The sequence below is a fragment of the Hesperophylax consimilis genome, chromosome 8 (assembly GCF_061612785.1).
Source record: "Hesperophylax consimilis isolate HC1 chromosome 8, BYU_Hcon_1.0, whole genome shotgun sequence".
Lineage (NCBI taxonomy): Eukaryota > Metazoa > Arthropoda > Insecta > Trichoptera > Limnephilidae > Hesperophylax > Hesperophylax consimilis.
In genome coordinates this window covers 38,943,691-38,967,249 of record NC_142843.1, presented here as the reverse complement: position 1 = coordinate 38,967,249, position 23,559 = coordinate 38,943,691, and the positions used below count along the sequence as shown (strand labels likewise).

At 34.0% G+C, this 23,559-nt stretch overlaps 1 protein-coding gene across 4 annotated transcripts in view; it reads right to left on the bottom strand.

Moving 5' to 3' along the window:
- The window catches only part of dtn (transmembrane protein 132C dtn), a 455,092-nt gene that overhangs the window by 15,617 nt on the left and 415,916 nt on the right, over nucleotides 1-23,559 (bottom strand). For all 4 annotated transcript variants that reach the window (XM_089634237.1, XM_089634240.1, XM_089634238.1 and 1 more), the window contains exons 6-7: nucleotides 2,151-2,294; nucleotides 306-629 (exon numbers count right to left, since the gene is read on the bottom strand). In XM_089634237.1, coding sequence (XP_089490363.1) covers nucleotides 306-629; nucleotides 2,151-2,294 — 468 coding nt within the window. The remainder of the gene's footprint in view (nucleotides 1-305; nucleotides 630-2,150; nucleotides 2,295-23,559) is intronic.

Sequence of the window (23,559 nt, the reverse complement as noted above, 5' to 3'; positions counted from 1 at the left end):
CTGTATTATTTTTTAATTAATGTCAACCCATTCAAACCATCTATTTCACTTAGTCACTCAAAATCCATGACCACTAACCAAAAAATAAAATATACTTATTTTTTAAATTTAATACTTAGATACAATCTATCTAACTTAATCTTAAAGAATAATACAGCTGGTATTTTTTTGTACGGGAATACATTTATTAAATAATAAAATAGAATAAATGTGGTACGAAGATTTTTTTAATGTTATTTTTTTAAATTCGAGAAAATCCAATATAATATATATTATTGTTTAATTTAAAAATAAATAGTGCTTACATCAACCGGGCTCTGTTGAAAGCGCAGCCTGCAGGCGTGTCTCTCGGGCGTAACGCTGTTGGTGATCTCCTCCATGGCGGGCAGCGAGTAGGAGCGCTTGCGTCTGCGGCCGCGGCCCTTGCCCGCATCGCCCTCGGGCACGCGCCACCCCTTCACCTGGCTCAGGCGGAAGTCCTCCACGTTCACCTCCAGCGGGAACTCGGGCATCCACACGGTGAAGCGCGCCAGGCCGGTGTAGGTGCCGTACTTGACGATCACGGAGGCGTTGGAGCTGCCGCGGATCTCGGACCCGTCCACGTACACCGAGCTGCAGGACGACGATACCTAAATACACACACATTGGATTAATCTTCTTTAACCGTCTGGAGCCAGTGAGACTATGGCATCCCCGATCGGGGTATGTTGTGAGGCTGAAAGTAGTGGAGAGGGGAAGAGGAAGGTGGGAAATACCTGGCTATTAAGATCTGGTCACCAAACACGGTTAAATCCATTTCAAGCAACGTTTCAATTCTGAATAGTGGTCACACCAGGGCGAAACTGAGATTATCTTCCACTCTGGAACGTGCTGCAAGTATACTATACAGGGTGTATCGGCACTAACCCGACAAACTTTAACCAGCTATTCCTTAGCACATTTGGAGTAAAAAATGTTATGGGCACTTTGCTGTCCGGTAGCATTTTTTTCAATTAAAAACAAAAAAATTTAAAATTTCCACACTACATCACTGTCATTGGCATTGCGTTTCGTGTTCAACAGCTGTTATAAGCAAGTATGTCAAAAAGCGTCTTCGCTCTTTCGCACACACTAAATAATAATAGTTAAAAATGAGACGAATGGTGCCGTGCCATTTCGTTGTGACTGTAAAAGTGCGCCAATATAGGTACACACGTGCATTATTCAACGGAATTCGAATAAAATATTTGCCAGATGGGTTTTCAAACTTTGACAAAGGATAAAACAGTGGTGACATGTGGTGAAAATATGAATAATAATTTTTTTTATTAAAAAAAACGTTACCGGACAGCAAAGTGCACATAAGATTTTTTACTCCAAATATGCTAAGGAATAGCTGGTTAAAGTTTGTCGGGTACGTGCCGATACACCCTGTACATTATTTTTAATGAATGAATTGTGAAATAACGTAAATTAATCAAATAAAAAGGAAATTGACCCCGCAATCTTCAAGAACAACGAAGGCCGTCAAAGGACTTGCAGGCTACCCTCAAATTTCTCTTATTATCGTCTTTCACCGTACAATCGTGATATCCCAAATCACCACGGATTAGGAAACAATTAGTATTGGTGATTAATTTGTTAAATCATGATGATATTTTCAGTCACCATTTTTGTTTTATCAAAATTGATGATAATATCTTGAAAATTTGCTAACACACTTCACACGTGCAAAACACGAGTTCTAAACATCTTTGCAAATAACACATATCACATCAGGTACTCATCAACACCAAAACTTTAAAAGTATTTCCAGAAATAATTAAAGCCACCTCATAATATGAAGTAAAAATCATTGTTGGGCCATTTAGTGCGGTTTTATGTGTATAAAATGTGTTTATTTGATCACATTACAAAAAAATGTTGTTCACTTTGGCACAAATCATTACAAAACACAACAATTTCCGCATCTCCCAGTTTCATAAGTGTAAGGATGTATTACCCATTCAAAGAGTGTGGTATTCAATATTCATATAAAATTATCTGACAGCAATGCCTTTCCCACCCATCAAGTTGGACCGGCGTAAACTGTAGAACTTCCTTTCACGTCGGAAGTGTGTTAATATCTGAAGATGGCTGGTCATGTGCAGTACTTAGTAAATATTATTTACCTTCAAGACGCTTTCATCTTCGGAATGGCATGAGCTCTGCAGCGTGACGTCAGCAACCTGTCCAGCCTGCGATACGATCAGAACCTTCATGGCCTGTGACACCTGGCGCCCGGTGATCACGGCTGTATTCAGCACCTCCCAGTTCTAAAACAATCAAAGCGATTCATTAGACTCTATGCATGAACAAAAGTAAATGGTTGATATGCAAAACATTTTAGGAATTCCACAAGGACCCAGAGTGAGACCCCTTAATTCTCGAGAGATTCCAGTTAATAAATTATTTCTCTTACAAAAAAATGTCCCTTCTGTGTATTTAATGCATAAATATCATTTGAGTCCCGTGGGAAAAAAATGGTTTCTTGTTTCTATTTATTCGAATTTCAAAAACGCTGCGCCGCCAAAGACAAAGGTCGTGGAATGTATATTATTTATACGTGAGAGAGTTTTTTGATTACCTAATATAAAACGTAAAGCGTTTTGCTGGCTGGATAAATTGGTACAATAAAGGAAAGATGCTTAGATGGCGTGCTATTGTGTAGGTTCCATTTTTATAAGCATCATCTTTAGTCGTTGGAAAAACAAAAATAATATTCAAGGCAGGTTTAAAAACGATACAAAAAGCTCGGTCTCACCTTACAAAAATTGTCAAAGAAAAAATACAAGCGTGAGGGAAATAACAATTATAATTACTTTTGGAAAGAAATAAAACACATATTATACGAGGTGGCGTAGTTACGACAATGTACACCAGGCGGTCTAGCAGAGTGAAATCGATAACTTTACAATATCGCATCGATAGGCCTAACTACCAATGATTTTATCACGGTCGCGATGATTGATATCCACTGATATACACTGGTAAAACTGGCGCATCTCTTCGTGAAATAACATTCCTAAACGCCAGACGGCTACGTAGAAGTAAAAAAATATTAATAAATATAAAATGTCGAATTGAAATATTAACTTTAATAATGTACTTTTTGACATAAAAAGGGAATTAATTAGATCATGGGGTGATTAACCATAGTCATAACTAACAACTTTGGTTCTCGAAGCTGGGACGGAATAAATTGATAGCATCTTATGTGAATTACTTCAGTCTATGGATCGTGTACACGATTTTTTTTCAGTTCTCAGAGCTTAGTTAGTTCAAGCCCATTCATTATTAAAACAATTATTTTGTATAACGAAAGACGTTATTCAAAAAGTCTTGCATATTGTCAGCTTATCCGACACCTTGGAGGCCGCGCTAAAAGAAGCGACTTTTGTCTACAGACTGTCGGAATCATATTCTGACCGTGTTCGCAAATATCGGTAACTGACCATAGATGACGGATATTGACATAGAGCTTTATCGATCATCCGTGCTAGACCTTCTGACGTCTCTCGAATTTTTAATATTTGTTCCCATAGTCCTCACGGAACATTGAAGCGCGGAAGCGGTTGCATATACCGTCAACCAGACATCGATCCAACGTACGGTCAGTATTCGATAACTATTGATTCTCCACATCAGTGTGAGCTGTGACTCACCGGTTGGACAATGCAATGCCAATCCATGCCCATTTACAACAATTATAAAACAATTGGACATATGCATGCAATCCAGCCACTAAAGAGGAAGCTACAAGCCAAAAATTTGTATATTCTTGGTATACCTTATATTGTAGGTAATTGGCATTAAAATTGCTTGACAAACGGAGTCTAGAATCGTTCGATTTCAAGCACAAAACTGGTTTTTATTTATTTTTTAAATAATTTTATGAGAAAGCAAAAAAGTTAATCAAATGAAACTGTCAGATAATCCTTAGATAGTCATTACCCAAAACATGAAGTCGAATCATAGAAGTCGCTGAAAAACTTCCAAAACCTAGTCCCCCTCAACACAGAACCTCCTAGTGAGGACTACGAATATAATTAAAATCTCTTGTACACATATATATATATAAATATACATATTCTTGTAAAAATGTAAAAAAAATAAAATACATAGCTATTAAAAAAAATCTTAGCTATAATACTGTATTTTTTAAAAGTTGTTTCCTTTACGCGTTCATACATTTCTATTGAAGAAAATATTTTCTTCAATAGTTTACATTTATATTTTGTTATTGAGTAATTTATTTTTGAAGTGAAACTTCTTTAGGCGCGTAATGGATTTTCGGGGACGGAGTAAAACCGAGTCAGGATCGACACGAAAATGCGGGTACCCCCACCACCGCTCACCGTTCACTGTCCCTCTCTCACCATATGCGCTTGTTGAGGTGGGGGAGCCGCTCACGAACGTTTTGCTTTGAGTTACGAGCGAGATACGAGTTCGGTTTAGCAGGTCGGCCGGTAGCGCACTTGCGCGGCCACGCCCACCACGGCCAGTGAATCAGTTAGCAGCGTGCTCCCGCTGTGATAAGTTGTGTTCGCGTTTTGTGTTGCGTTTACATTTACATTTATAGTTGTAGTTCATTTAATTAATTCATTTAATTTTTGATGAAATGAAAATAGAGAGAGAGGAATACTAGAAGTTTCACTTCTGTCTTGCGTAGGCTTGACACACCCACTTTTTTTTTATTTGTATTTTACTCAAGCGAAACGATAATAAAACCTTCAATTTATGTAAAGCATATTTTTTGACATCCATAATGTACACCAATTCGTTATAAATATTAATCAAAATAGTGATTTAGCATTAAGCTTCGCCTTACAAGTTTCGTTCCAAATTCACGGGGCGCTCTGGCGACGGAGCCCGAAGTTCGATAAACTTAATATATAAGTAGGAACCTAAGTTTGAACAGGAATACAGTTCACTACGAAGCGGACTGACCGAACAGCCGCCATTAACGTGTTCAAGTTCGACTAGTAGCGAAGCCTAATCATGCGCGATCTTGCCCCGGGATCAATATACCCCTTCACCACATTAAGGAACCGAAAAGATACAAGAATTAATTAAGTACCAAAACAAACTTTAATCAAAGTTCATATTTCCTAGAGCGTTGTTTACCGAGCAAAATTTCTGGAAACATCAACTAGCCTATCGAAATTTAAACACTTTTCAGTTCACAAAAATAATTGTGCTTAATTTTAGATATGTTTACTATCCGATTAATAAGCGAATCTTTCAAAATCTAAGAATTCATAATGCTTCACAATGAATTGTGCTCAGGTTTAAATCAAAAATTCACAATAACTCATAACTTAACCAATAAATCTGTGAGAAGTAAATATCCAACTCCGTTTATTAGTTTACATCTGCGTGTTTTGCAGACAGGTACAAAGTTTTCATTGCTCAAATAATAACCATAAAATTTATGAAATCCTTAGAACTTATATTGAAGTGGTACGTTCTCCATTTACAGGGCAGTTTTGTTCGCAAATTAAATTATTTCGAAAAGCAATAATTTACAACACAACGTAACTCAATAAACTACTACCCGTTGTAGATTATGTTACTTTCCGTATACTATAGTTTTATTTAATGTTTTCAGTTGGTTATTTTTTCGTGGAAGGGATGGATTTGATAAATTATTCGATGGTAGGGGATTAATTGTGAACTAGCTACGTAGAAACTTATCATTTTCGTGAAAACCCCTAAAAGATATATCGACAATAATATGATAAGGGAGTTATTTTCCGTATAAAAGTTACCTTGTACTCGTTTTGAGTTTTATTATCTGCTAAAACACTAATAAGGCCAACTTTCCAAATGTTCATTAAATGTATGTACATTAATTTTATACACTGATACCGCACAATATTCCCAAATGAGGAGTGTTTTCACAAAAAGACATTTCTACCCGAAATGTTTTATTTATTCTCATTTCTATTTACTATGTACTATGGAAGTGTCTTCTAAATGGCTAACACGGATTTTCAAATATTTATTAAAATTTCAAATATTTATTTGTTTTTAAAATTTTCACAAAGTAAAACATCTATATACCTAAATCTATATTTAAATTAAATAAATAGGTAGATATATTATGTGAAAAACCATTATTATCTTAAATTAATGAAGGCAAGGGGTGGCAATTTAAAGATATATCTCTTTGTGAAAACGCACCTCAATTGCCCGGAGTCAGTGAAACTACGAGATGGGGGACGAGAGGGTGGCAATTTAAAGATATATCTCTTTGTGAAAACGCACCTCAATTGCCCGGAGTCAGTGAAACTACGAGATGGGGGACGAGGGAGTGGTTATTTAAAGATAATATCTATGTGAAAACGCTCCTAAATTGCCCGGAGTCAGTGAAATTACGAGATGGGGGACGAGGGAGTGGTTATTTACAGATAATATCTTTGTGAAAACGCTCCTAATTGCCCGGAGTCGGTGAAACTACGAGATGGGGGACGAGGGGTGGCTATTTAAATTCTCATTTCTTAACGTTCAAGACATAGTTTAATTTTTCTACTCGTTCATATGATTTTTTTTATATATTTCGCATTGTGATAGGAGTTAAGAAATTTATTATTATTTTGAATGAATGTCACATCTCATGGGACCGAATATCAAGAAATTACCAACGACTTCAAGGCTCTGTAGCTATGTAATTTTCATACCCAGACCTAATATTTAGACCCGCTCAATATCCCTACGAGACAAAGACAACCCATTTATTTAGGTACATTGCTTCTTTGCGTACATATTTGATCACTTTTATTTTTTGATGAACACAAACACAGAGCTTTCTTCCGTATATTATATTCCGACCACGACTTCAGTTTTGGACCTATGTGGGATCAAATCTCACTCTGGAATTCCTTTAGAGTTCGGTTTGGGAGAGGAGAAATCTCGAAACGAAAACACAGACAGATTTATTTATGGTTAACCTGGGAGGAATTTCTACTGACAAATGGCGAAGATAGCTTTAAAATAAGTTTAGTTGAACTGTACTATCTATATGAAGAATTAAGTTTTAATAAGGATTATTTCACAACGCCCTTGGGTGATTTTTTCACGAAAACAGCGCCATACAAATTATCAAATTATTTTTTAACTAATATTTGAAACATACAAATTAAAAAACTTAAATTTTGAAACATAAAAAAAAAAAATATATCATTAAAAATATTCAAAATAATTTAAAAATACATTCTTAGTTTTTTATTTTTGTGCGAAGTACTGTACGTAGTTTTTTATAATATACTACAATCGATTATAAAATATGAGGTGTTTCGGTCAAGGCACTGTGAATTTTTTAACCAACAATTAGACTTATCTGGAGACAAATTACAAAAAACAACGATACCTACTTATATCTCTATGTATATTTGACGGAATATTATACCTAAGTGTCCTGTGGTCCTGACCCACGGCGTAGTCTTGACTTGATTCGACTTGTCACTTTATTTTCTTATATTATATCTGCCTTATGTCTTTGCTTTCATGTACCTTTGTCTACTCCTGTATTTTTCATTTTACTGTATTCGTTTTATTATTTTGTAATTTGGACGATGTCCTTAATAAATAAATAACATAACATAAATAGCTGGATTGCCCGGCGTTGCCCAGGATTTCCAAAGAGTTTTTCAAAATATAACCTTTCTCTCGTTTGAACCAAATCCACGCCCCCTGGCCGGTGTCCGGCGCAACCACTCTTCTTTATAATATAAAAAGATAGACAGTAAACGTACAGTAGGTAACCCATGGAAAGTGCGGTTGTCACTGAACCTTTCTTGAAATCTGAAAGCTTTTTGGTTTTCCTACAAATATTGTCACGGTGCTTACCTTAGTACTAAAAAAATACCCACACCATTTATTTTAACGCACAAAAAAACCTAAAACCGAACATTTGAATACATTGAAAGCGATATGGAAAAGTATAAAATAGTCACGAAGAAAAATCTAAAAGCTTTGTAATGTTTTCACATTCGTATAAATGTATTATTTCACGTGTTAGATTCTGAGAATTTATCGTAGGTTTATTTCACCTAACATGTAAAAGAAACAAATGTGAAGTAGCCTGAGAATGTAACCATTCTAAATCTTTATTTATTTCATTGTTTAAGTAAAAGGAATGACTGGAACTAATTTAGTTCACATTCGGTGAGCAAGCGAAAAGAAATCTATGGATCTTTCTTTCCAGCCAATTGTACCAGTTCCCCGAGTCTTCCAGGGAAATTCCAAATAAAAAGGAAGGAAATTGCATTTCCCGAGATGCATTCCCCAGTACTTAGTTTTCTGCGAATCTTGTTTACAGCTCTCCCGACGTTCACATTTTCCGCCTTGAACATTGGATTGCCTCAGGATGCTCATTTCGAATTAGAACACAGTTGGAACAAAAGGTATTATATTTTTAATCACTCAAATTTTAATGGTTTCCTTCACGGAGAAAATTGTGTGTTACTGATTTATAAAAAATCTCTTCAATTTATTGGTAATCCGGTTAAAATTCGTAATATCGGAACACGTGTTCATGCTCCTGCGTTTGTTTAGTAATATATAATGACGAAATGCGAAAATGTTTTAATTTTTATGAACACGTGTTCCGACATCGTATTTAAACTAAAAGTTTATCGGGAAACCTATAAATTCATTCGTTAAGGGCCTACAATTAAGAGATTCTCAATAAAATAGCTATATATTTTTAGTAAGTTTAGTTAAGTGTAGCATTTTAAATGTGGACGGTGTAGAGTGAAATACTGGCATTACTCGTATTTAGTCGTTTAATTGTTTTTAATTTTTGACGAAATTACCAACTAAGAAGTATATCTGGTAGTAATAAAAAATCATTATTTTTATATGTACGATAAGAGTATGTTGCAGAGCTTAAGTTTGTAGGGAGGAAAATGAGATGGGGTGGAGAAAGGTGGGCAAGTACCTGGATATTCAGATCTGGTAACCAAACACAGTTAAAACCATTTCAAGTAAAGTTTCGATTCTAAATAGTGGTCTTATACTAGGGCGGTACTGAAAGTATCTATCACTTTGTATGGTGCCGCAAATATAATACACAAATAAAAACACAAATAATTTTTTTCCTTTATACGCTCTAAGTGTTATTCATCTTAGAGCGATGCCATAAAAGTGAGTAGAAGTATTCATATCATAAACAGTGAACAACAAACAAGCCGCATCTGATAAACGACTTTCCTCACTCGAGAATGTTTATAAAACTCTTTTCTCAACACTTTGTTTGAAAAGAAAACTTCTGAAAGAAGTGTGAAAAGCTTGCACGAAAAAAACGAAGGTAGCTAAGAGTTAATTCAAAGCGCAGATGCTGTTAGCTCGTTTTAATTCCTGTTACTTACGGTATTTCAGGTAAATTTTCATAATATTTTTTTTTGTAATTACTATTCAGAATGGTTTATACCCATGATATATTTGAATCAATGCAAATTATATAAAGATAATACTTTATATATTATTGGAGTAATAACTTAATAGGCAAGGTTGATGTGATGGCTCAAAGGCTAAAGCAGACGCCCGGTTAGCGGAACTTCCCAAATTCCTAAATCTCAGTCGTGGCAATATCTTTTTCTCGTATGCTTTTTTAGTATCTGTGGGCTATATAAAAATGCTAATTTTTATTGTAACTCTGTCTGATCACCGGTTAAATTAACTCTAGAATCGCTTTGAATTTAAGTGTCATTTTCAAAATTAAAAGTGTTTGTTTGGAAAATTCAAACAAGCGTTAATATACCACTTATAAAATAATATTAAAAAATACACTATTTTAGTAGCCGTTTTCAAAATTGGAATAAATTTGTCGAGAATTAAATTTAATTCAATTAGTTAAAAACATTACAAAATTACATTTTAATTCGTTATTAAGTACACTTGTAAAATAGTATAATATTATAAGTAAGCAGTGTAACAACTATACCAGCATCAAAATACCGATGCTAAATATGTCGATATCCGAATTGATTTTGTTCAACAGCAAGACTGCTCTCCCCACCGGCATGACCTGCAGGCAAGTTGGTCCTGCAGACCGGGAGATAAAATAGTCTATGCTGTCGGTGACGGAGATAACCATCAGGAACATAGAGACTGATTCCCTTCATGATAGTCGGATTTTCAAACCATCCACGAATCAGTTTGAAGAAGTGTGATACAATATTCACATCTCTTTTGACCCGTAGATGGTTCATACCGAGCATGCCCAAGAGAAATTCGGTAGGATAGAGCCACGGATAGTAGCCATACTCCTTCAGGTAGAGGAATCTCAGAAACAGACTATATCCTTGATGTATTTTGTTTATGAGAGACACGAAGCGAAAAATTCGTTCCGTTTTTTTACCTCCAGTTAGTCCAATTTCCCAACACTCTAACGCCAAACGACCAGAAACCACCGAATCCGATCCCCGCTCACAGCTATTAATTGATAACAGTGGAACACTTTTCGACGAAATATTAGTACGGTAATAGCATGACTATCATATTTATTTTCTCGGAAATGTGCTAGTGATTTAATTAAAAAAATATTAAAACATCTTAAAATATTCGAGATAAACTTATTCCTTTTTTATTCAAGAATTATTCTAATCAATTCGTAAATAAACAAAATTCGCAAATCGTTGTGACATCATAAAAGCAAAATTCACTACGAAAAATATTGAAAAAAGTGGGAATACACAAAAAAATCCTAAAACCTGGCAGAAAACAATCATTTTGTGTTGGCTTTTTACAGTGCTCCATAAAATACTTGCAAGTGGGGTCTTTAACAAAACTTCGCAGAATGCAATTCTCTTCAACGTATAGCGAAGCTGTGATCTGAAATTTAAAGCTCGTTTGCAGCTTTTGTTTCGGTTCATTGAAGCAACTCACGTACACCGATATTAGGGGACGGGAACACACTAACACTGCGTGCTACCTGTACTGGTACCTGGTACCTGCTACCATCAACCCCACACCTACTACACTCTACACTTGTACAGCCCAGAGCGTAGCGTTACTTTCAAATTCAAAGTAAGTCGAACTTTGATAATGCTTAAATATGTAAACGAGATGTTTTTTTTAATGTTTACATAACCAATAAAAAAAAAGTTGTTTTCCCCAGTCGGGTAAATAAGCAACGCAGACATTTTATGGTTACAGAACGGCGAATAAATTGAAATTGAGTTCGCAATTATTTGTTTATTTAACTTATGTATTTTTTAGGGAGTATTATTTGTATGTATAGAGTGAGAATGGGTAGGATAATGCCTTTATTGAACTTTGTTTGCATTCTCGTAGTCAAACTCTTATTAACTAGGTATATACTCAAGACATATTTGAATCCTAGATGTAAGCCAAATGTATTTATTATTTAATATTGTACAGCGTCCTTGAGGTGATTTTTCACAAAAACGGCGCTATATAAATTAGCCAAATATTATTATTGTTATGTTTTGATCTTGCTTCAGCTCTTTACCTTATTCGGTAATCATTTCGTTTTCTTAGAATCAAAGATGTTTCCATGTAGGACTGCCAGAAATTGAGTAAAATAATAAAGAAATACAACTTGGATGATGAGTAATTATTCCCCTGAGGCAATTTTTAGTATTATTTTTTTAATACCCCTGAAAATATATTACAAAATAATAATAATATTTTAATACATTATTTTCTATGAATTCATTTCGAGAAAAAGAACATTAAACAATTAAAAGGAAATTATTTGTACAAAAGAATACAAATTTAAAAGGGCGTTGAATGAAGAGTAGGCAGATTTTAAAACAGACTTAATACAGTTAAGTAATTGAAAAGTATTTGAATTTGTGATCGTGTGTTGTGCTGGTGTTTGCCAGATTTAAAGGCTGGTTTAGTGTTGGTGTGTGAGGAGTGTTGAATTATTTGTAGAGTGACGGTTGTGATGTTATATTTTGGCAGAAGCCTGAAGTGTTTATGTCTATAAGTATATATTTTTGACATTTTTATCCCATGGTAGATGATCTATACATTCCTTACGGCTCTATTTAGGTTTACTCGTATTTCGGATATTTGTTTCTCGGTAATGGTGTTTTTCAAAACTTCAAACTCACAACTACAATTCTCTCCCACAACGCATGAAAATAAATAATACACTTTGCTCACTTCCTTAATGAGCAAGTTGCATATTTGGCCTACGGCTTGCCTTAATAATTATTGGACCGAAACCGCTCCAGCGCGCTTTGGTAAGACAACCACTAACCCTGGATTAAACGTGCCCCAGAAGTGGGCTCGAATCTGCACTGAAAGATAATTCATTATCAGTGAAGCGGGCAAGTTTGAGGCCGCGGACTGTTATGGTCTCGCCTCATTAATTGCGGCAACTTCCTGAAAAGCTTTTAGCAACTCGCAGCCGGACGCCGAACTAAATAATTGGATTGCTGTTATTAAAACGACCTTAGATGCAAGCGGGTGGCAAGTTTGCACACATTTAGTTTATGTGCTTCACGATTTCGAGGATTAATTTTCAATAAAGCTTAAGGCCTGATAAAACTTTAACAGAAGTTGTATTTCAAAGTTTTCCTGGAGCATTAATCCACATACACGGTGCGGCTAGTAGAAACACTCTGTATATATCAAGATAAATAATAGTTATACCATTCCCGAGGATAACGATTCTACGCCAATATTATTTTTGGTCAATATTTGAAAGACGTGCAATAACGCAAAATTTCAAAGAGATTACAAAGTTTCAGAAAGATTATTGTCGTCGAAAAAAAAATATAATTAAAACAGACTATCTAATAATTATAATAACCTCATATCAAAAGTGGACATTTTCGATTGCGAGCTTAATAAATATAAAAAAGTGTTGAAAGGAGTATTTCTCTAACTAACTAACCATCACGCCGTTTCTCCGCAGGGGTAGGCAGAGGACGGACCGCCAAACAACTCGGTCTTGGCACACTCTCCTTGCCTCATTCACATACATACATCGTCTCATACATACTCTTCTATTGTTCTGACTCTTGACATGGCCCGACTCAAGTATCTGATTCACTTGGTAGTGCCATGTCTTCCTCGGGCGTCCCCGACTTCTGCTACCATTCACATTTGCATCATATATTCTCCGTACACTCCTTTCTTCGCTCATTCGCTCTACGTGCCCAAACCATCTAAGCGTCCCTTTCTTGATCTTACTCATTACGCTTAAAAATTATGTTATGAATTAAATTTCTTTAATGTACATCTTGGCATATGATTATATCCTGTCTAATATCTATTACAAAATGGTTTCCATGACAATTCAACACACTTTTAAAAAGTGATATAAAGTCACTACAAACGATGAAATTTTTTTTTTAACCTAACCTACTTAACCCAGTTAATAAAGTTTTTGTTTCATCACTTTCCATGACTTTATATAACTTTTTAAAGGTGTGATGATTTATCCGGTCACCTGCAAAATGATACCTTATTGAATAAGCTCCATTAAAATATTCCTTACCTTGGAGCAATATTTTGTTTTATATAATTTTCCCATGAATTTCAATATTTTATTATTATATAATTTTCTCATAATTTTTTAATTTTTTTATAACAAGCAATATTTTGTTTTTATATAATTTTCTTATTACAAGCACTCGTATATATTTTTTAAATATATATATAATTTTATAATAAAAACACATAAATTTGTTTTTGACCACGATAGTTTTATTTTCACTCTACCGGTTTCGGAAGATCCCTTCCTTCGTCAGGAGAATATTTAATTCTCCTTTATGAAGAATTAAATATTCTCCTGACGAAGGAAGGGTTCTTCCGAAACCGGTAGAGTGAAAATAAAACTATAGTGGTCAAAAACAAATTTATGTGTTTTTATTATAAATTATGATGAGCCACAAAGTGAATGCTTTTTACAATTACATCTATAATTTTGTCATAAATTTCTTTATTTTTATTACGAGCAGTATTTTGTTTTTTTATAATTTTCTTATAAATTTAAATATTTTTTATTCTTATTGTGTTGTCTTATTGGAGGTACAGTTACAATGAGGAAAGCCATAATTGGTTATATTTTGGCTAAACTACACACGTACAATGTATCAATTGTCGATTTCCCGAAAATAAATGATTAATTTAGGTTATTTCACAATTTATTCATTTCAAATAATATATAGTATAATGTTTAAAATAATGCACTATATTTGCGGAACGTTCTTGAGTGGAAGATACTTCAGTATCGCCCTAGTGTAAGATCACCATTCAGAATTGAAACGTTGCTTTAAATTGCTTTCAGACGTGTTTGGTGACCAGATCTGAATAGCCAGGTACTCCCGGCCTTACGATTCTTCATACCCTTCCCCTCCCCACTACCCTTCAGCTTCACAACATACCCCACATGGGAATAACATATTCTCAATGGTTCCAGAAGGAAATAAAAATAAAATTATATGAAATTAGAACAAAATCTAAACAAATTTAACCGTGTGATGAAAATATGTAGGTAATTGATTTTTATTTTTAAAATATTTTATTTTTAAAATATTTTATTTTTAAAATATTTTATTTTTAAAATATTTTATTTTTAAAATATTTTATTTTTAAAAATAATATATGTATAAGGATTATATTAGGACGTACCTATGTACCTTAAAAAAACACTAATAAATAAATAAAATAAATTTTGATCTTGGCATTTTGTCTTCTATGTCATTCTATCTGTTTTGAAGACTATAAGTAAATCGGTTCCATAACAAATCAGAACATTTTTGAAAGGTGATATAGTCACTAAAAAAACTAGCCTAAAAACATAACCTAATCTATTTTTTTTACGTCACTCTTCATCTCTTTTCAAAAGTGTTTTGTTCTGTTTTGTCAATGTTTTGATTTGTCGAGTTACCAGGTAAATCCTTTCTGATGTTCCATAGTAGGCTCATTTCAATATGGCGTATTTTCTCGACTCACAAATAATAAACAAGAATTAATGAAATATGATGGTAGGATGTTAATCTTCTGGGTGTGTAATTCGGTGTTCTCCTCTGCAATCAAGGTGAGATGCATGGCGGATGGCGGCACACTAAACAAATAATTAAACTCTGCCAAAACAACATTAAATTCCAGCTAACAAAGTGCTAAACGGTGACGAAATTCCTCGAACCCAGACTAATTAATCTTCCTCTCGCAGTAATCTTCAATTTAATTTAAACGGGGCGCAAACACAGCGAAAAGATAAAAGAGACAAACAAAATGGCGATAGAGATCGGGAAAAACGAGAGAAAAAGCGCACACGGTGACTCGCGGCGGAGGCAAAGTTTAATTGATTTCTCCAGCAGCGCCAGAGGAATTCTCGGCCAAATGGAGGAGATAAACTAGGATTAACAGTGCGATTGTAGGGAAAAGGATTAAGAACAAGAGAAAGCAAGACAGAACAATGAAAAATTTACTCGATTCTATTTAAGTTTAAGAAATTTACAATGTTATTTCAATCAGATAGCGAATATTTAGATTGCGAGCCTACATACTTAAAAAAATAAAAAAATCAATCAACAGTTAATCGTATTCTTACAGTAATAATTGATGCATCACTAATTTAAAGGTGTGGATTAACAGAGCAATAGTAGGGAGAAGGATTAAGAACAAGAAAATCTCTCGATTCTATTAAAGGCAAAGCACTACGTAGTATACATAGTATTGCAAAATCATGTGTTTTTCGTTTGAAAATTTGATCGCTTTGAAATATTTTTAATTAAATACTGTGAGTAGAACACATCTTGGTATTTGATATAATCGAGTGTTTTTCAAAATAATTATTTTTATAAGCCCAGAAAAAAAATGGCATATAGACCCCGCTTTAAAGTTCAAAATCTCCTACTCTTCTAACTGCAAATGAAATAATTGTGACTGAACTTCGCAACATAAAATAAAAACATACTTTTTGGCGATATTTTTTTCTTAAATAAATCAAAAGAGGCGGCTGGTTTTGAGCGGGAATTTAAACCTTATCGCCATCTACATAATCAGTCGATTACACATTTTGGGAAATGAACATGCCAACATCGGCGACATTTATTTCTTAAAATTAGAGCAATATAAACATGCACTCAAAAATTATTTTTCCATAATGTAACTTTATATACGCAATATGGACATGTTGAAGTGAAATGATGATATTTCTCATTGTTCTTTTTTTGTTATTTTTGGTTGTGATACACAAAATAATTGTATGTTATTTTTAAGTTTAAAACTACTATAGTGTAATGATATTATTTTTCATACTTTGTACTCTATTATATGTTTATTTATAAAAGGCAGTATAGCCGTTTATGTATTTAAAATAAAAAAAATAAAAAATAAAATACATGAGGAGTGTTATTGCTAGCGGCCTGATTCCAAATGTTACACGAAGTTTTGCGTCGCCTTAAATTCAAGAAATTTGAAATATTATTTTTATTAGATAGCGAAAGTTTAGATTGTGAAAATATTCCAATATATGAATTTGTTTAGGTAACCCACAACTTATTTAACAGTTAAGCGTAATTGTCAAAGTAATAATGATCGCATCACTAGTTTAATGGTATTCACGCAGAAATACAGTGCGGGAACACACGTTACTGAATAAGAGTTATAATTATTATTACGGCGAGAATGGAAGTTGGGACGTGAGGCACAAGTTTACATGAGAAAAAGTTGTTTCTCTCATGATACATAATTATTCTCGTGGAGAAGGGTTCAAAGTGAAATGTGTAGGTACATAATTTCATTAAATAATTATGAATAAATTGGTAGGTTCTTGTGTCCTGAACAGTGCCGGACCTAGGTATGTTCTTGGCCCTGGAGTGTTAACTATTTTGGAGAACTGTCAATTTTATTTATTTTTATTTAAGTACATAAAACAGGCATGTTGCCCAAAAATTTGCATACATGGATGTTTAAATATATAATAATAACAAAAATAGTAACAAAATGAATAAGCTAAATATACAGAAGTAAATAGCAAATAAGAATGGGTAAAAGGTAAATACAAATATGTTCATAAACGATTTGTTATTGTCACACCTGTACTGGTGAGACACTGATTAGGTAGGTACAATGTTTCTTCTCTTTAAATAAAGGGCTTCATCACAATATCAGCTTAATATGATTAAAGGTAATACGTTTTTTTGAAGTGTTTAAATTGGTCATTAAAAATGTCTATTTCATTATTAGAGCCATGTATAATGTAATAATTTCTTAATGTTCGCGGTACAGGGGAAAAATGTCATGTGTTGTAGGCTTTAATAAAGAAAATGTCTTTCATCCTCCTTGTTGATTTTCTTGATGGTATATTGATGTTAATTTGGGATAAAATGTTTGGTGTATCAACTGATGCATGTATAATTTTGTGTAGAAGCAGTACGTCAGAAAGTTTACGTCTGACCGTCAGTGAGTGTAGTTTATAGTGCGAAATTCGGTCTTTATATGTTCCAAATTGACCAGATAAACCTTCACGATAAGCAATTACACGGGTTAGTTTCCTTTGTATGGATTCAATCCTATAATTATGAATAATAATAATAATAATAATAATAATAATAATAATGGATACCCACAATCAAATAGATTAGACCATAGTAGTATTAAAAATGATATTAGGATTAAATTTCAAACTAGGATAAGGAAAATTTTAAAATGCAATCTATCTGCTAAAAATTTAGTAAAAGCAATAAATACTTGGGCAATACCTCTATTAACGTACTCATTTGGCATAATTAAATGGTCTAATACAGATTTAGATAACTTAGAAAGATTAATTAGAACTACGCTAACAAAGTTTAATTGCCATCATCCAAATTCAGCTATAGAACGAGTTAATTTACCTAGAAATTTAGGAGGTAGAGGTATAGTCAAAATAACTTCTTTGAAACATAATCAGGTAGAAATGCTAAGAACTTTTTTCCATAGGAAAGCTCATAGCTCAGAAATGCACAAAATAATTTGCAAGGCAGATAGAAATATTACACCTTTAAATTTATACGATGAGAATGCCAACATTTTTATAAATCCCAACCAGGAATTATTAGATTCCTGGTCAAATAAAATTTTACACGCAAAACACTTCAATTATCTCAACCAAACGTATGTTGACAAAATTAAGTCAAACAAATGGTTGAGTATTGGAGAGTTGAGCGCAGAAATAGAAGGATTTATGCTTGCAATTCAGGATAGAGTCATTAATACTAAAAATTATAGAAAGCATATAATCAAAGATACAAATCAAATTGATGATTTGTGTAGAAAATGTTTGGCTTTTCCGGAAACTATAGAACATATTATATCGGGATGTTCTATATTAGCACCGTCCGAGTATACATTTAGGCACAATCAAGTTTTAAAAATAATTCACCAAAATTTGGTAATTAAACATAACTTGATTGACTGCCGTAATGTAGTACCATATTATGAATACGAACCAAATTCATTTTTAGAAAACGAATTTTATAAAATATATTATGATAAAACTATACTAACAGACCGAGCGATTAGTCATAATAGACCCGATATAGTTTTACATGACAAAATTAAAAAAATAACTTATATTATTGATGTTGCTATTCCAAATTCCTGTAATATTCAAAAATCTGTTAGTGAAAAAATAAGAAAATACACAGATTTAGGAAATGAAATAAAAAGAATTTGGCATTCTCAGACTATAAAAATATTACCATTCGTTATTTCGGCTACTGGCATTATACCTAGCTCTCTAATTAAAAATTTAGGCGTATTAGATCTATCAAAAAATTTATATATAAAGATGCAAAAGTCGGTCATTTTGAATACATGTAGGATAACAAAAGATTTTTTAAATATTTATGTTGAGGGATCAGTAGGATTTATAGGCCCTGTTAGAAGTTCTACCGAGCCGAACCCTCTGATATGAAAATATCTGGAGACGGTGAATTTTTTTTTCCCATTTGATATCTGGTGATTTGACGTGTTGTTGTTCTTGTATTGTTTTGTATTTATTTTACTTATATAATGCACTTACATAGTGTTGATTGACTAGCTGATCATTTGTGGAAAAGTGAGTGGAAGGGTTAAGTTTTTCCTTTGGGGAAGACTTAACCCGGACAACTAAATCGGAAGTTTAAAAAAAGGATAATTTGTAGAGCGCCGTTTTTGTGAAAAATCACCTCAAGGGCGCTGTACAATTTATTTCTTAGGATCTACATTTGTTATTTAGAAAAGATACCAAAAACATACTTACCTGGCAAGTCACTTCCAACAAACACACTTATATTAAAAAGTTAAAAAGTTTATGCTTATAATTGTTGATGCGTATTCGAGATTTTGATTGCTAAACTGTATTGGATTACCTTACATCTTAAAGTCACCGGTGAGAATATTAATTTCTAAGGTCTTTCATTTATCCAGTTTTAGCGGGGTGTAATTTTTGGGGAAATATAATTCAGGTAGGCATATCCTATATAAGAAGCGTCACAAATGTTTAAAAAAAAACATAAAATTGTCCACATTCAAAATAATATTATATTATATACACTGTGTATAAGTTATATCTCCTTTTCCGAGGAAAATTTTACTGTACTCTTTTATCATGTATGAGTTTACTAGTAATATTATGGTGGATTAGATGTAATTTTATTATAATGTATGATATCAAATTGTGGTATTAATACATTGGTCTGATTATATGTCTCATTTGGTATGAAAACCACAGATAAAAATAAATGATTATTTCAGTTTACGGGTAAATTATATCTGTGTCACTAAACGACAAGCTGAAAGATATTATATAATAATAAAACAAGAAAAAAATGCAATGCAATACATTACATATTTTTTAATAACAGACAAATAATAAGAATAAATAAATAGGCACAAAAAATGCGGAATATAAGTGAACAATGTGTGCAAGCCTTGTGTTATCCATGAATTAATATTTAAGACAATAAAAATACCTTTTTTGTACATTAACTCCACACAGCATCCCTAAAGATGAATTAGACAAAATTGTTGGAAGGGAAAGGGTATGAGGGGTTGGTAGGAATCTAGGGATCAGCGTGTACAGAAGTGACCGACGTATGCGTATATCCCTCCTGCTGCGGCCTTATATATGCATTGTATATACGCCGGATGGGTCGAGAAACCAGTTGGAGAGGTCAACGGGTTTCACAAAACCAGCCTCTTCTTATATGGCACCTAGTGGGCAGGCATCATGAACACACCTCACCCGGTAAACCCGGGCACCCCTGCTAAATCACTAAACGTTGCGAAGCGCTCACTTGGGGTGACCTATGGCAGAGGTGGTGGTTATCCAATAAATGGTTCCCGGGGTAACCTAACCCACCTCCCAAATTAATACATGTTTCAAAAAACCAAAAAGCTGATTCTGCAAAGCTACAACGTGGGTGCTTGTCTGCAAGTTATACCTTTTAATAAACACTTTTTTTCATCTTAATCAATAGGTAGATACTACGTAGAATGTATACCATCCCTACATTATAGGTCTTTCAATAGATGTCTACTTCAACAAGTCACATGGAAAATACACGCAATAGGCTAAGATCCTCATTAGGAAAATTTTACCATTGTAAAAAAATTGTTTAAGGCGATGCCATACGTAGTAATGCAAAATCATGTGTTTTTAGTTTGAAAATTTGGTCGCCTAGAAATGTTTCAGGTGCTTTAATTAAATACTGTGAGTAGAATACATCTTGGCCTTTGAAACAATCGAGTATTTTAAGTATTTTTATAAGCCCAGAAAAAAATAATGTATAAGGCCTATGAAAACTGCTTTAAAGTTCAAAATCTCCTACTTACGAACCCATTTTCGGTTATGATTTTATTGTATAATGTGGAAAATTAAGTTATTTATAAAATGATCGAAAAAAAATTAAATATTTGTGCCTGAACATCCACAAAATAAAATAAAAGGCACTTTTTGGCCATGTTTTTTTCTAGCATAAATCAAAACAGGCGGATGGTGTTAAGCGGGAATTTAAATCTTATCGCCATCTACGTAAGGGTTGTTATTGATAGCGGCTCAATTTAAAATATTACACGACGTAGTGCATCGCCTTAATAAAATATTTCAAGGCATTAGGGGAATCCGTTTAACTCTTAAACCCTACCTGGGGTACTGGAGTACCCCTCTGGTGTTTAAAATATCAACAATTTTGACAATATTGCACTGTTGCAAAAATCGCTCTAGCTAATCTACTCTCGATAAATGGCGCGTAAGTACGTCGGTAAGCCGTGACCTCCCGGCAAGTGCAGTCGCGTCTACAGGTGTTCCGGGGTACCCCAGTACCCCGTGGTAGGAATAGTGTTAGTTCTTCATTCCAGTTATACTTGAATTACTGAAGTTGTTTTTCGACACCTCTCTGGTAAGTTTACACATTATTTATGATTTACTTTATTTTGTGATAATGGCTAGAGTACAGTGTTGATAGAGAGGGCCTGCGCCCAGTAACGAGACATTCATGGACTAATAATGTGTTATGAATGTAATGACAGTGTATGCAGTGTAATGAGGTGTTGTATTGTTTTCAGATATGGAATCCCAGACTCGAAATCTTGGGGGGGGGGGGGTAAAATTGCAGCTGCTTTGTTGGTTTCTGATGACGAAGAGCTAAACCTAAAGGAGAAGATTCAGAAGATGAGCCCGACGGTGTTATCGAGGATTTCTGGGACCATTCTGAAGTCCCATCTCATGAAGGCGGTGATCAAGTGGAAGGAGATGAAGAGTATTTAGTGCCTGACAATGATGGGGCTGGTATAAATGAAGAAGATATGCGCTTGGTTCGTGTGCTAGATTCTCCATTAGTTCTGTACAGAAAATGTCATAATAATGTTATGGAACTGACTGCTCCCGTACAAGGTCTTAACAGAAAACTGACATGTAACAATTGGTTCACGTCTATACCCACGGCCAAGAAGTTACTGGAAAAAGGGATAACATTAGTTGGAACTGCAAAGAAGAATAAACTAGAAATTCCTCGTGTATACTTGGACACTAAAAATTGAGAAAGATGCACCTCAATTTTTGCCTACGACGGACCTCTCACACTTTTGTCGTATTTTCCTCTGAAGTCAGCTAAGAAGAAAGCTGTAATCATGCTGTCCACAATGCATGACAGCCCTGACAAGGATAATGAAGTGTACCTTCCAGAAATAATATATTTCTATAATAAAACCAAATGCGAGGTGGATGTGTTCGACCAACTTTGTAAGAAGTACTCAACGTCCAGGAAGACCACAAGGTGGCCCATGTGTCTCTTCTACGGGTTGCTAAATGCCGTTGTTGTCAACTCTCGGGTCTTATTCAAGCTGTCAACTAACATTGATAATGAGAAAATAACCAAGCGGCATGAATTTCTTAAGAGTTTGTCAATGGCACTCATATACTCTCATATGAGAGCAAAATTACAATGGCCAAGTTTACCCCGGGATATGAGAGAAACTATATGTGCGTGCAGTAGTCTGTGCAGTCTTGAATATTCACAGTGAAGATCATAGGCCGGTCCCTGATAATCCCAAACCTGGTCGCTGCTGCTTTTGTCCGCGCACAAAGGACAGAAAATCTCGATCTGTCTGTAACACTTGTCGCCGCCATATTTGTGTTGACCATCAATACAAAATCTGTCCTTCAAGTGACGACAAAAATGTCTATTAGTTTTTATTAATAAATTTTATTGTCTTTTCTTATTACTTTGCCATAATACAAATAATATTTTTTTAAATATCAAATACTTTTATTTTATTAATTTTTTCTGCCCGGGGTACTCCAGTACCCCGTGGTAGGAATAATTACATTCCCAGAGTGGTAGGGTTTAAGAGTTAATGTAATGTTATTAATGACATAATAATGGAAGGCTTATCTCGCTTGTATTATTTACTAAATCCTTATTATTACTCATTACTAGAAGTGAAAATACACGGGATATTATAATTGTAGAAATTGTTAAGCTGAAAGCATTTATAAAAGATTTTCCTCAGGATCATTATCTACTTATCAAATAAATAAATTAAAGATACGATAAGAAATTAACCTTTCGAATCAACACCACTGAAACAATCGTTAGTGTTACAGATTTAGTCCAAAATTTAAACAGAAATATATATTTTAATTAGACAATTTTTATTCAAATAAAATAATTTTGTTACCTACTTTATCGCTTGGTTTCCACAATCAGTTCAAATTTTAAAAATTTAAGCTTTTGAGTAATATTGCGCAGGAATATTTCAAATCACGCACATCATCACTGACAATCAAAATTAGTATGTTTGAAAATTATGGAAACCAATCGCGTTTGGGTCCCACCCAGGCGTCGTGCGTTCAATTGCGCGGGTGTATAAGTCCACCATCGAAACAAGCAACATTTTCCACTTGAGATATTTGATTATCCGGGAATGTTTGTCTTAAAAAAAACAAATATATATATATATGACCGGTCGGTGGCCGAGCTGACATCGCTTTTGGGTCCCACCCACGCGTAGTGTGTTCAATTTCTCGGCTGGGTAAGTCCTCCATCACAACACAAGCAACATTTTCAGCAAACTGTG